This window comes from Homalodisca vitripennis, chromosome 1 (assembly GCF_021130785.1).
Source record: "Homalodisca vitripennis isolate AUS2020 chromosome 1, UT_GWSS_2.1, whole genome shotgun sequence".
In the NCBI taxonomy this organism is placed as follows: Eukaryota; Metazoa; Arthropoda; class Insecta; order Hemiptera; family Cicadellidae; genus Homalodisca; species Homalodisca vitripennis.
The window spans coordinates 71,119,848-71,135,754 of record NC_060207.1 but is presented as its reverse complement, the minus strand read 5'-3'; the positions used below and the strand labels follow the sequence as shown (position 1 = coordinate 71,135,754).

The window sequence follows — 15,907 nt, the reverse complement described above, 5'->3', positions numbered from 1 at the left end:
AAATTAGTTTTATCTTTAAAATGGAACTCTTTCATATGCTACAATAAAAAATATGGGTGTAAAAGTGAATGAAGTTTAACATTGTTTTATAGGGAAAAACTCTAGGTCATTTTACCACAGCTGGCTCATAAGCCTTACATACACTGACATGCTCTTCACATAATTCTATTCTGAATTATATATATATATATATATATATATCTTATTAACTTACATGACAACTTATACATTTTGTTCTCACAGTTTCCTTCACTTGGTGTCCATTTCGTTGGAAACAATAAATTGCTTCACTTAGAACAATTAGTTGGAATTGGCCAAAGTATGGAAACAAACAACAAAGTCTGTTTTTGTTCATAAAACATTGTCCCGAGTTCGTTTTAGAATGACACCAGGACACATCCACCCAGTAGATGGACTTTGCTTCAGTCCTGATAGATCAAATACAAGCAATAATCCCAATAACCACCATCATCAGAAAGGGAAACCACGATTTTTAAGCATAAGAAATTGATTATATTTTTGTCCACATATTGCTACCCTTCATTTTAAAATATAGTGGACTTGTCTGTTGTATTTTTTTTACATACAATATACAAAATGGAAACTCGTTTTCCAACTAAATAATCTTGTTCAATTAAAATGTTTTGAATTGTTAGAGTTGATGTTTGCCATCACTCCATTACCAATTTCCCTGGTATCTTCTATCAATTGAGCAGTTTGCCGTCAGTGGTCAATACCAGTCATTCACAGTTCTAGATAAATTATTTATGCTTATCAAAACCAAGATATTTTGACTGCCATACCAGAGATCATATTTCAGGACAAACAAAAATTTGTATTATCCTATATGCATTTTATATTGATTTTTATCTGTGAAAAGGAGAAAATTGTATAGGTTAGCTCAAATGATTACATATATAAACAATCCAAACTCACTGGTTTTGTAAATCTTATTGTTGAAAGGTTTATGTAGAGTTAGTTATTACAATGTTTACTACTGAGTTATACAATCAATTAGTGCTTAATTAGATTGAGCAACTGGCACCTGCATGTTTGCCTTGCCAAAAATATTGTAATGAAATGTAAGGAATTAAAATTTAGCTCTACTGCTTATTAACTGTGCTCCTTATTACACCATAATAGTTGTGACATACTGAAACAATTATTTTAAAATTACAAATGTAATTATTTTAACTTTTTAAAGTAACTTCATTACTTGTGAGATGTGCCATTAAACATGATCTTACGTTAAGATGGTTGAAATATGACATCATTACCCATTAAACTATCAGACAGTTAATCAATTGGGTCTGTCTCCAAGGTTTCAATTACCTGCATTTAAATGTGGAAAATTGTACTTTGCAAATAATGTTTATACCATTTGACGTTTTGTGTACTATAAGCAGACTACATTGAGTGCGAAGTGTGTCATCCAGCTATACTGCTCAAGTATCTGTGCTCTAAGGGTTAATAAGTTATAAATGGTAAAACTTCAATCAAACTGCTATAAACTTGCTAACCAAATGTTCATATTTAGGCAAAGAATATCATTTTTGTAATTTTAAAATTTTTATTAATTGGCTTTACAAAATCCTAAACCTTATCAAAGTGTTTTCTGAGTTATTTACAAAATTGTTACATAAATAATTTTATAAAAATCCAACAATGAGTGTGGTGGTCTCTATCTATTATCTTTTCAATTACATTATACTATCACAATGCAACTGTACCATCACAATATTTCAACCTTTAAGTTACTATGTATGGTAAATAAAGTAAGACATTTCTAAATAGGCACAAAGAACCAACAGATTGACCTACTACTATGTACAGTAATCTGTATAGATTACAAGGAAGATGGAATAAAATATCCAAAGTGGAAATGTACATACACAATTTATTTATTCACAATATTATTTACAATATTTATAAGTTTTATGAATATTAAACCAAGTTCTTATGTGTTTAAAAAGTACAAAATTATTGTTCATCAGATGAATACTCCTCATTGCGATCAATCACTCGAAGAAGCTCACTATACCGAAAAACCCATGATATGTCAAGTCCAAAGTCCAAGAACTGTCGTAAGAAAGAATCTGACATTTCACACAGACGAAGAAAATCATAAGTAGATTGTACTTTTGAAGCACAGTCACAGCAGATATGGGAGGGCAAACCATCGTCTTTCCTCATCTGAAACATAATAAAAAACTATAATAGTATCAAACGTTAAAAATACAATATATTACTGGATTGGTGGTAAAAAATGTACTGATATGTAAGATCCATCAAAACAATTAATTCTTTGTTTAAAGTTCATTTGTTATTAACAATAGATAACAGGAATTGTTTGCAATACTATATGTTACTAAAGTATTAAACTATGTTTCAATGGCTGGAATGTCCCTGCAATCTCCTCTCACCGTCTCTTGAATGTGGAGCATGTGTTGTTCAGTACGCTTGTATAGTACACTGGTATAGTATATGCTTCTCCTGACTGATCTGAACTTCCACATACATAAGTTCGACTATTTTTACTACAACTTGTTCTGTTGTTAAGTTTAACTGACAAGATTTGTTTACCCTTACTTATATAAAGTTTTTTTTTTAATCTGAAGAAGGCAATAAATTCTGGTCCTCAAAATGTAGTGTTTTTTGCAGTAATAGCACTTGCACTTGCACACTAAGTACGCACAACTAGTAGTGTCAACTATCATCAAAGTCCTCCGGTTCAAACTGCGTCGAAACATTACTTGCACAATTTATTAACTTCTTCAATTATTTCGGCCTTCTACATCTGCTGACTGAAGATGGCGCTACACACTGAGGATGCCTCTCATACTACAGTGACTTCAAAAGGTGACAAAATGTAAATTCTGATCACCAAAAATTGCCTTGAGGATGAGGCAATCTTGATCCAAATCCAAAATTGTTATCACTTCTATACCGAATGCTAGGGTTAATAAATCCACTCAAATCCTACTGGCACTTCAACACAACTGTGGTTACCGCTTCTAAACATACAATAGTAGGTTTTATGATTTCATAGGCCAGTAGCAGCCATGAGGGGTTTGGAATTTGTGAGATGCACATTGTTATAAATCTATGCCTTTAAATTCCATCAGTTTCAAATTCAGTAAAAAATATTATTTATTTCTCTAAGGGGTTGTTATAACATAGTTGTGGGTAGTAATTAAAATATAAACTGAGATGTAACAACATATAAAACACCAGTAAGAGATTTCCCGATTGTGAAAAGTTGTCTGGTTAATGTATTTATCTGTGAATTATGAAATTCTATTAAATTTTTCTACTTTAATTTTCTGACCATGAGGGGATTAGTCTGTAGTTGATCTGTTACCTTCTGATAAGCTCTCATATAAGTGAACTTAATTATTAGTTAACAATAGAAATAAGGGTATGCATAGTCAAAAGCTAGATTTTAAGTGTTTTGTCGCTTATTTGTCTTCCATTATCAATACAATTTGTCAGAAAGTTGGCCTTAAATGATTAGGATAATCTGATAGTTTATTTAACTACTACAGAGTATAATATAGGTGAGCATTTTTTCATCCCTAACTATGAAGTATGCCAGTGGAAATAACGATAATAACTAAGAACATTTTTTTAAATAAAAGCTTAATTAAGTGTTGAAATAATAGTGAAGCACTATAGCAAATCTGTTTGAAAAGTCAATATAAAAAAAAAACAATTGAAAATTCCAAATTGTTTGCAGACATGAAATATATTGATAATAGGAGAAATAAATGTAAGGTTGCCAGGAATACTATCAGAATAATAACCAAACATAGAACCCGACAAGTCAGAAGGCAATTGTGGACAGTTCCTCTTGGTTTAGAGCGAATGAGTTTTTTCTCACGAATAATTTTAAATTTAAGATCAGTACATGTAAGGACACAATATCGTCAACTAGTTCTGCAATTGATATCCAAAATGATTTGTAGGAGTGTATCTATTCCGATAGACCTGAGTTGTCATTAGGATTTTTTTTAACTAAGTTATTAATCATTTAATCAAAAAATTGTAAGTTGAAAAAATTTCAGAAAATTTATACAATTAATTGTTGTATTGACTCAACAAAAAATGTGCAAGTTAGCAAATGTTTTATTGTAAAAGTGTGCATTATTTCTTCAATTATAATTTTTAGTCCTCATATGAGACCTGAGAGATACAGGAAGTTGTATTTCTGTAACTCAAATTTCTCAACAACTTTTATCCTCAACCCAGCGATCAACAGATATTCTGAAGATTACAGTGCTGGCCAACTGACAATCAACGGATCATCCATCAGTTTGTATTGTTCCTTGTTGTCACTTATTATAGTACACATATGGGTGAACAAGGATTTATATACCATTACAACGTGATGAACTGCTGAATAATGTGTAATTATATATATATATATAAATAAGAGTACAGAAAGCTCCAAAATCATAAAAATCCTCAGAACTAGAAATAAATGGGTTGGCACTATTACACCTCTGGCCTTTAGTGCAGGAAATGGTAATATCCCTTATCTCCCTTATATCCTTATATCCCTTATCATTTCCCTTATCTCAATATTTTCAAAAGTGTGTGAAAAAATTGTCCTAAAGAGACTTCTAGACCACTGTGCTAGAAACAACCTGCTTACCGACAACCAGCATGGCTTCTCTACAGGAAAATCAACCACCACAGCCATAATAAAGCTAATTGAAACCGTAGTAGACAACTCAGAAGCAGGAAAACTAATAACCGCTATACTACTTGACTTGAGTAAGGCCTTCGACTGCCTCAGTCACATCATGAATAAATTAGGACACCTGGGAGTGAGTCACACTGCAAAAAATTGGTTTAAAAGCTACTTAGAGGGACAACAACAACTCGTTGAACTGAAACATACACACAGAGGAATCACAGAAGAAATAAGATCAACGCCTCTTCCAGTTCAAAGAGGCGTGCCTCAAGGATCGGTTCTAGGACCAGCACTCTTCATCTTGTTTGTAAATGACTTGCCTCACTATGTGGGAGAATTTTGCCTACCTCTCATGTACATGGATGATACAACCCTGCTACTTAAAGGACAAACCGCAGACGACCTGGCAGTATCATCCTACGTTGCCCTCAACATGGCATACCAATATTGCAATGGGAATGATCTGGTCGCAAACCCGACTAAAACCAGCCAGATAGCATTTGGAAGAAGAGCGACCGAAGTTCAGATCATCCCAGATGTACGCTTGGAGACACATGTTAAGTTCTTAGGCTTGACTATAGATGAAAACATCTCTTGGACCCCATACATAGACAATCTGAGTAAAAGACTAAATACTAGCCTATACATGATAAAACAAATAATATCTCTTAGCAACTTAGAAACAGCTAAAACAGCTTATTTTTCTCTATTTGAATCACACGTAAGATATGGTCTTTCTGTATGGGGTGGTACATCAAAACTCAACCTAAAAAGAATCCTGACACTCCAAAAGAAATGTATTAGGGCCCTTGCCGGCCTACACCACCTGGATAGCTGCAGAGATGCATTCAGAGCACAGAAAATCATGACTGTTGTCTCACTCTACATCCAAGAGGTAGTGATGTACGTAGATGGAAAAGATCTGCCAAGGAACAAGGACACTCACCATCACAACACCAGAAACGGCGAGCTTTACATCCTGCCAGCACACCACCTAACACTATTTGAAACTAAACCATCCTACATCGGCAGAAAAATTCACAATTCATTGCCTCAAGAAATGCACACCAAGAGAGGGAACTCGCTGAGATCGGCACTAAAAGCATGGCTCATGGACCGACCATTTTACAAATTCGAAGAATTCTACAGTGAAACTCTCATCTAAAACTGCTTGAAGACTCAAAACTCACATTATTGTAAAAGACACTATTTGTAATCTCAATGACTGTAAATAAAGATGATTCTGATTCTAGTGCACTGACCGCTTCCTTTTGGAAGGCAGAGAACAAGAACCGTTCGCCATAATGACATATAATTTTCAAGTAAAATAAAGCCTGTTTTTTTTCCTTTAATGTACTTATTTAGGTTCCCAAAATATATTACAAATATTATATTTGGTATATTCCAAAAATTGTTCTCCGGATAATGCCAAAGTACCCAGGTGCTGCCATGACCTGCACCTCCAGAGAGGCATTACTGGAAATGAAAGTCAACTTTTTTAACCCTATAGCTGGCATGAAACGAATATTCGTCGCCAAAGTAGACATGTACAGTTATTGACATTTTAGGCATAATAAGGTCATATAAATGGTTTTTATTTGATATATTCTTGCAGAGTATTAACTATAGTACTGATTTATTGATATTACTTTGATTATCGTATAATATCGAAGATCGTTATGAACAGACATCTGACGTGAACGTAATACACGTCAGCCATGTTGTTGTGTCCTGTTATTATTATTGTATTATTGTAAAACTGTAAACGAGTGCCGGGTTTTGTGTTTGGAGTTATGAATCCAATAGTACCTGGGAAAAGATGTATTTTATAATGTTTTAGTGCTTTTATTACTATGGTTCAGTTTTCTTAGTTTATAATTTTAGTTGTTCATTATGGGTGAGAGAGCTTGTTTTAAATCATCCTATTTCTGGCGATGAAGTTAATTCTGACAGACCATGTAGCACATGTGATTTTCTAGTAAGTGTTCTCTCACAATTGTGTGTGTCAGACAGAGAAGTTGTTCCACCTGGTGATTTTCTTGGCCCTACTCATAAACTCACGAAACTCCCCACCACAAACTGTCGTATGTGTGCCGTATGTGAGTGTAAAAAATCGAAAAAAGTAAACCAACTTTTTTTCCCTGGATGTAATTGTGGAGTTCACCTTAAGTCCTACCAAGTCGAACACGGTCTGAACAGATCAACAGGGAAACTGAAAACGCAGGGTGGAATCCAGTGACTCTGAGTAAAAGATGAAACTGTATTTGTTGTACATAAGTAAATACAGAAAGATTATGTTTACCCATGAAAAATATTATTTCTTTAGAGATCAACAAACTATTTTGGAAAAACAGTAACTGAGACACGCTTCTTCATATAAAGCCATGAAACAAATAAGTTTTAAGGTAAAAGTTTTAAGTATATTTTTGGGATTACCAAAAACTTTGGAATAAGTTATACATTTACAGTTTTGATTTAAAACTTATTGCTAAGCAATTGCATAACAGAATATTTACAAAAGTTATTTTTTTTTTAAATATGTTTTTTTGGTATTATTTGGAGGCCACTATTTTCATACCAGTTTTCCTTATCTGGGACCAAAATAAATTATATTATTAGAAAACAGACTTTATTTAACCTATTTTTAAATGTACAAGTCATTATGACAATCAATGAAAACAAAAAGAACAACAATTAATTATTTGAAAGTGATGGGTGATTCGTGGGTCTCGGCCTTCTTGAAGGGTCACTCATCTACGCCTATTTTGAGGCAATTTTGTGAAAGGAAGTTAATACTCATTAAGTATTTTTTTATTCATTATGAAACAAGGAAAGTACTAGGAACATATTATAATGAAGTTAATTTTGGACCCCGATAAGGAAAACTTGGGCTCCGTATAATACCAAAGTAGCTATGCGATAATTTTGTTTTACAGTCATATCTCGTAGCGGACGGGGTTACCAGGCACATTGTTATTTATGTGCTGGTAACCAAGCATTTGAGTTAATACGAACTAAAATAGTTAGTTATACAGTGTTTTACCTTATTTGTGTTAAAAGTAATGTAATGATTTGAGTTGTGTCCAAGTAAAAAACGTGAGTTTTTAGTGAAAATAGGGTTATTTGGTTTTTACAAAGACGCTCATATTTTTTTAATTTTTACAAAAGAAATGTAGGACTAAGTAAGTTATTTGTTTCTACATTTACTATTCATATTGATTTGTGTTACCTTGATGTTTTATTTAATATATTGTGGAAACTACACAATCAGACTACTAAGTAATTTGGAAACTCAGACAAATGAAATACAATTTATAAAATGTATGTATTGTGCAGCATTTTGTTTATAAATTTAACACTATGTTTTTATTGTAGAGTCATATATTATACATGAATTTTATTGAGAATTTCATAGCCTTTATCATGATATAACTGCAAAAAATCTAAAAAATATGTATAAAACAAAATTTACTTCAAATATTTTATTTGATAAAACGTGGAGAATTTTTTGTTTATACAATCAAATGTAATCTTATATTCTAAAAATCCTGAAAATCAAATGAATAGCTTTTTTGCAATCACAATTTTCCTAAATGCTTGTAATTTTAAGTAAAATGTTACCTTCAGTTGAGTCACACCAATGACGAAACCTATTGTAATACGAGATATTATTTAACAGTGAATAAAATCTAAATCTGAATCACCTTACATGTTTTTTGTCTGCAATTTTAGACACTAACACCATTGGCCAAAATTTCAACTTAAAATAAGAAAATAAATGTATAGCTACTATTAGTACAAAAGGGAAGAAAGTCTAAATAATAACAGAAATACTAATATGTTCTAATATGTTTGAACTTTTAGGTTATATCTGGAATAGTCCAACAATCTAGGGGACCAGGGGGAATCAGGGTTTCTGGGTAGGGTGGGGGGATAACAAGTAAAATTCGAGCTCAGATGTGAGAAAGACTACACCGAAATGCCCCTAGCCAGGAGTGCAGGCTTTGGTGGCACATGTCAAAAGATTCGTTAATCATAATCTGATGTTATAAAAGCAACCACCCAACACAAGAATTAAAGTAATAAAATAAAATTTCAAACATAATTAAAATAATAAATGAATAAAATATTACAGAAATAAAAATAATAGCAACTTACAATATATTGAATAAAACAATTAAATAACAATGTATCCTCAGCTAGAAGACAATGACTGCCACATCTATGACACAATGAAGATCAGTTAAAAACTCTGTCTCACAAAAAATTAAACAATTAGCGAATTGTTCATTGAACTGTTGTCGAACAACTTAAGTGATCACCAGTGATTTAGTTCAATAACTAAATCACTCGTCGAAGGTAATTCTGTTGTTTTCAGTAAACCACAAAGGATAGAGTATGATAAGCGGACCCAGTTTTTATATCGATATTGATAAACGATATTACTGTACTTAATTCTAACTATTGGTATAACCAACTGATACTGATCTTGAACGATAATTAAATTGTAAAGATACTTCTTCATATAATAAATGTATTACTGTATCTTTTATAGACAATAACAGACAGTTGAAAGTTCGTGGAGGACCGTGAAACAAAGTTGATAACGAAAGACTTTAGACTTTTTCCTATTTCCAGTTTTAGTTCCTTGTTTGATCGTTATGCTCTTTTATTATTTATGAGGCTGTCACTATGTGTATTATTAACCCTAGAACTGGCAATGGTTGTTCCTGAAATGCCACAGTATTTCAGATTGATATGTAATGGGTTTTTTAGACAAGTATTTTTTTTTTACCAATTAACTAACTCCAAATGTAACATATTATACATGATTGTTTTCAGAAAAGACTACAGAATCTAAATATGCCTAAAGAAATTAGATAAATTGAAAAAAAAAAACAAAAAAAGTGTGTTTTACTTAAAAAAGTTTTTTTACTTTTTTACCAAAATATTCCGTTGCCTAGCAAAGTTCCTGTGTATCAAGTAAGGAATCTGAGATATAAATTTTGCTCCAAATGTTATGCTTATTTCGGAAATATATAGTTTGTTGCACTTTAAATGCATAAAATTATACTTATAGTAGTTTATAAAAAAATCTGTACCCGTATTTTATTCTATGAGGCACGTCCAGAAAGTAAGTGTACTGGTACTCTCACAGCTGTAGGGAATACTTTTTCGACATGTTGGCAACACTGCCGCGTTGCTTGACTCCTCCCCTTCAAAATGAAACCAATTCGAGGTTAGTGTGTTGAAAATTCTTGACGCAGTACCATTTCTCGCGAAAAATGTCGATCGTATCTCCCGCCAAGTGGGAAATTCGCGCCGTCATTTGCTACCTTGTTGTGAAGGGAAAAGCTCCGGATGAAATTTATAATGAGGTGAAAACTGTTTAGACTGCCTCTTAGTTTCATAGTGTAGTGGGTAACCAAAGTTTCGTCTCCAGTAACAATAGATAGAGTAGAGAAAATCATCGCCTTCAAGTTCGTAGCGTTCCAAAAACTCTTTGTAGCTCTGCACTCGATTTAACTTGTGCCGTTCTGTCAGCTGTTTTGAGACCCACCTCACAGACAATTTCCGATGTCCAAGAGTTTCTGTGACTTTCGTGTATCAGGGATCTGGAGATTTGCGGAAACATCGCAGAAAGTTCATCTAACGTCAATCTGCGATCGTCACGGACCGCAATCTCGATTTTTTTTTCACCTTCAAGTTCGTCAGTTACAATTGAAGGTATTCCACTAATCTGATCGTCATGATTCAGAATCTAACTAAATAGTTTAATAATGAAATATAAAACAAAACAAACATAACATAATACAAAGTATGTGGCAACGACTGATCAAATACGATGAAACAAACGTTGTATAACAAGCGCTACAGCTGTTGTCGTCAGCTGTCTACCGATAGACTTGTGCAGAATAACATTTTGCAATGTACAAAGAGAATGCAAAATAAAAGCAAAGACTAACAAAACCGGTATCAATATGTAGAATGATTCTTCTGCTTTACATTGGTGTGAGATAAAACGTGATTGGTTAACCCTTTAAGTGGCGGTCATTAGTGGTCTCAGTGGCAGGCCGTTTTCAGGTAAATTGCCGTGATCGTTAAACTTATTTTTAGAAAATATTGTATAAGTGATAACCTAGCAACATTATATATTTTTGTTTTCCTTATGAACTATAGAATAAGAATAGTTATGATATTTGGTTCCTTATTTTTATTTTCAGATGAATATCATTGTAGGTGTGTAAAGATTTTCTTTTAGAAAAAATAATTTTTAAGTTCTACTGTCCGTCACTTTGAAACTACTGGAGCTACAAAATAATGTCATATTTACAGAATATACACAATTTTATTCTAAACAAATTACTACCTAGGCTTTTTTTGATTTACAAGAACAAAAAAGTTAGAAGGGAAAAACTAAATCAATGTACAAACTGTTTTTATGTTATTTTTTTTTACTCCGAGTCACTAGTCACTAGGGCTTGTATTTTCCTCCCAGTAGTGTAGGGCCTATAATATTGGCTTAGTTTGTCATAGCACAGTATATTTCATAAATATAAAACAGGAATTGTCTTATCGCAAACCCCTCCCCATCCTCAAAGTCGAGCGGTCTAGTAGATAACGTGATTACAGAATCTCGCCGCCCGTTCAGCTGGTGCGCCGCATTCTTGTACTTTCGTGTTTTACTGTGTGTGTAATAGATTAGTGATGGGTGACACTATGAGAATTTGGGATTTACCCAGGAGCGAAGAGGGGACCATTCGTTTTTTACAAGATCGTGACTAGTTGCCTAAATCTAAAATATTCGTGGCGGTCGGCAGTTGCGGCTGAAGGCGGAAATCCACTCAAATACACTCACTCATCCTTGATATTGCTGCATTCTGGGCGTCACAGGAAACCCATTAACAATTAATAATCGTTGTAAGTTTGTAATTGAAGAGTTGCTTTTTCGTTCTATAATGTTTTTTTCTATAAATTTATATGTTTGTGTTCCTCATACTGGTGTGGTCGGTATAATCCCAAAGTACCCCTACATTTTCCATGACGAACGAATAACCTAAACATTTACCGGTAACACAAACAACGCGATAAACAATAATTAACAGTACGCAAAGTCGCCAAACAAAACAGAGACGAGTAGACAGCTGTTCTCTCGTCTGCCGCCAGGTCAAACGAAAACTGTTGGATTCATTTAGGCCAGCAAACATTAGTAACATGAATACACACTATACTATATGATATATATAGGAAACTTCATGGAGAATACGATAGTTCAAACTAGGCCTAAAAATAATGGATGGTTGCGGAGCAACAGCCTTAAATGTGAAGCGACGGCTGTGACGGCGCTTGCCACTTCGCGGCGGCGTGAATCACGTCTCAGACGGCGCTTGCCACTTATAGGGTTAATAATTACACGTTCACGAGTCATGAAAACAAAACAGCGCAAATGGACCGCATATACGGCGATGCCAATTCTGGGGGACCAAATGAGCCGCATATGCGGCGATTGCCAGTTCTAGGGTTAATATACATGTGTATGATTAATATAATTTTAATTTCAAATATGATTTTTATTATGAATATGGAAATGTTTATATAATAGACAGACTCATATTCGATATACGAATATTACGTATTGATGATTATACTAATCGATATAAAAACCAGGTCCCCTTATTGTACTCTACCCTCACGAAAACACTCCACTGGAAAAGACGCCAACACAAAATGGCTAATGGTGACTTGAAAGCACAACGTCTTTATTTTGAAATGTACAACGCAGAACTTTTGACCAATCACGAAATAACTGAAAATAACTAATTAATATCGAGATGCGCATTGGTAGAAACTTTTGCAAAAATTTAGAATCTGGAGCAGAGGAATAAACACAGAAGTAGAAATTGTTGCAAAAATACTTGAACGTCTAAAATTTCTTCTACTTTGTTTGCCTGTGTTCATACTGATTATCCCCACCACCTCTTTCCTACCACTCCTTAGTTTGTTATTCCCCCCACCCAGAAATCCCGATTTCCCAGAGTACAATAAGCAGACACGGTTTATTATATCAAAACTATCAAATGGTATTTAATTATTATACCCATCGATGTAATCGACCAAAAGCAATTAATTTAAACAATAACTAAATCATCTGGGGTAGGATACGATAAGCGGATCCATTTTTTTTTATATCAAAGAATGTAATCATCGATACCTAATATTCGCATTTCAAATCCTAGACTATCAATCGATATCAAAGTATCTATAGTCCACAATAACAATCATATGTTTTAAATTAAAATATAAATATAATATTTACAATGATCAAACAAATTATTATAACCAAAATTAGGAAAACAGAAGACGACCATATTTGCTCCTCTCACAGTCACAGTTTTACCACAAATTTCCGTACCAGTAAGATTAAACGCCGGGGCGGCAAATCACGAATTTGACGTTACCAACGTATTCTGCTCACCCTCCTGAACAAAAAATATATATAGTACTAGGGGGTGCAAATGACAAATAACATGATTTTAGGGGGTATATTGATAAGTGGTTAAGTTCCTAATGTTTTAATGTTCAGTTTGTGTGCTGTTTCTGGATAATCTGTTTACTTGAATATTATCTGCGGCCGGGACTGATAGCAGCCTGATAACGTACCTGTTATCTGAGTTCTCTGGGGCATGGGTCAGTTCTACACAAGATACCGTGTTCAGTAGGTCGGATTGAGTGAGCGCGTTTACAATGATGAATCAACCATCCACTAGTTCAACCAACCCTAGTGAATTTTGTGTGTCGGAGTGTTTCGTAGGGCACGTAAAGAGTTTACGTTTTAACCGAAACGAAATTATCTCTTTTTTAATTGAACATGGAATTTTTTAAAATGAGTGTATGTGTTCGTCGAGTGGTGTTTTTAAACCGGGAGACTTTGTCGTTTCGTTGTGATAGACCACTTTTTTGTTGCTGCTGTTTAGCTATATCCGCCAACACACTAATGGTAAGTGTTCTCTGTTAATATCCATCTATATATTTGAGTTTTTCATGATTTATTTAGTTTTTTAACTATACATAATTGCCTTTGCATTACATTTCAATTTATATTTTTGATCAGCCCCTCTAGAATTTTATATTTTACTGATAGGTACTATCTCGAGGGATGTTTTTCTTTTATTGACATCACCAAAGCATCTTTTATTTGAGCACCAAAGGTGCTGCCCCCGCGCTGATGGCCGGAGGCACTCGTAATTAATTTTTTTCTCGAAATTAAGAAAAACATTATTAATTTTGATCAAAATTCTGCTCATTTCTGTATTATTTTTCATTTACGTTTGCAAAGATGGCGGCGCAACCGATGATGTCATCACGAGGTTCAATCATTGGCCACAAAAGGTCACGTGACGCTAGACGTGGATGTAGAACAAGGAGATATTACTGAAAAGTTATTTCATTTTTCATTTTCTAGAACTTCGTTATTTCTCATTTCCACCCCATCAAACCTTATACTTTTTTGTTCTATATGACGATTCCAATAAGTTTATAACGCAAAACTCGTATTTTTCCGCCCCGGCCGTTAATATGATAATTACCCAAATTTCACTTAATGGGTTTTTCGGTACGAGTCCAACATGTTGAAGTCACGAAAAACATGTCTTATCATCTTTCAAAGCAACGTCGTGTGGTTTTCTAAAACTGACTTCCATTTTTAATAATCAAATGTTACGTATATAAGTTAAAATTGAAATATTATATTATGAGTATTATTTGAAAGAGTTTACAGCTGTTGATATAGATTATTTAAGTTAATTGTTCAAAATAAGTAATCAGTATCGATTGATTATATCGATGGTTATGATTAAGTGATATCGTTTGCCAATTTCGATATAAAAAACCGTCTGCTTATCGTACCCTACCCATCATCTGCACCAACTGTACACATATTTTTATATTCTAAACCAATTTGTTCTATAAGTAACTTCTTTTAAATAAAAAGAAGATAGTTAACTTTTAAAAAATATACAAAATAACACTAAAAGATTATATACTGTCTTTCTCGGTTTTTGTTGTTGTTACGTTTTCTTTACTACTATTTAAATGAAATTTGTCCTACCTCCGGTCTAAATTTTATCGTTTGATTAGTGTTTATGGTCCTTTTAGTATTTTAGATATTGATTGATAGTTTTGTTAATCAATATATAAAGTTTTGATGATTGCAATAAGCGATAGAAAATAAAGTAAATACATAATATCCAAATCTTGTTATATGCCTACTGACCCTATGTTACACAAGTTGTCCAATCTATCTTCATTTTAGCCTGAGATTACAATGTGTTCTTAAATAATATACATAACACAGACCTACCTGAATGTTAACACTTGACATAATTTTACACACAAGTGGAGGTTCTTTATCAAGTTTTAACTCATCCTTTTCAGGAAAAATTGGCACTTTTGCATTCTTTGCCATACATAACCTACACATGTCATTATAATGTTTATCTGTTTGTTTACACTTTCTTTTGCTGTTATGCTTCTTCACTTCCATCTTAAATATTGCTTATAAATCCTGTAAATATAACTATTCTAAAAGAAACTGCATTTTCAAAATGTACGCAATAATCACTTTGTTGTGATACACAATCCATCAGAGAAGAAGCAGTGTTGCAACTGTTGAGGTTGAGACTTGCCACTATCAGCCAGACTAGGTATATTCCATAGAGTAAAAAGAAAATAATAATACTTGTTCCATGCTATCATAGGCAAAAGATTGTATTGATTGGGCCTTACACCGTACAAAGACTGTACTCCTGACTTCAAAATATTTTGTGTCAATATCTACACGGAAAAAAAAAATTTTTCTATAGTTTTAGAAGTATTTCTTTTTTAAGAAACCAACGATTTTATTATATACAATGATATACATCAAACATCAGTTGTATTTGGCGCCTCTCCCTGGTGGTGAGTTCTGGAACTAAGAGAGTCATTCATTATTAAAGAGACAAACAGATCTAGATAGAAAACTATAATGCTCAACAAAATCCCTCGAACATTTATGCACTTGTTCCAACAGACCACAAGCTTTTTTATACCAGCTGCAAAGAACTCTTTATCTTGGCGTTTGAGCCAATTTTCCACAAACTTCTTGATGTTCTCGTTATCCTGGAATCTCTTTCCACGCAATGCCTCCTTCAGTGGACCAAACAAGTAGACATC

At 33.4% G+C, this 15,907-nt stretch overlaps 1 protein-coding gene across 1 annotated transcript; it reads right to left on the bottom strand.

The window, feature by feature from the left end:
- Positions 1–1,877: 1,877 nt before the first annotated feature.
- LOC124364165 lies at positions 1,878–15,374 on the bottom strand. Its single transcript, XM_046819435.1, has 2 exons — positions 15,057–15,374; positions 1,878–2,193 (listed from the first exon to the last, which is right to left on the bottom strand). Exons 1-2 carry the CDS (start codon positions 15,237–15,239, stop codon positions 1,981–1,983), a joined length of 396 nt encoding a protein of 131 aa, XP_046675391.1. The 5' UTR covers positions 15,240–15,374; the 3' UTR covers positions 1,878–1,980.
- Positions 15,375–15,907: the final 533 nt, after the last annotated feature.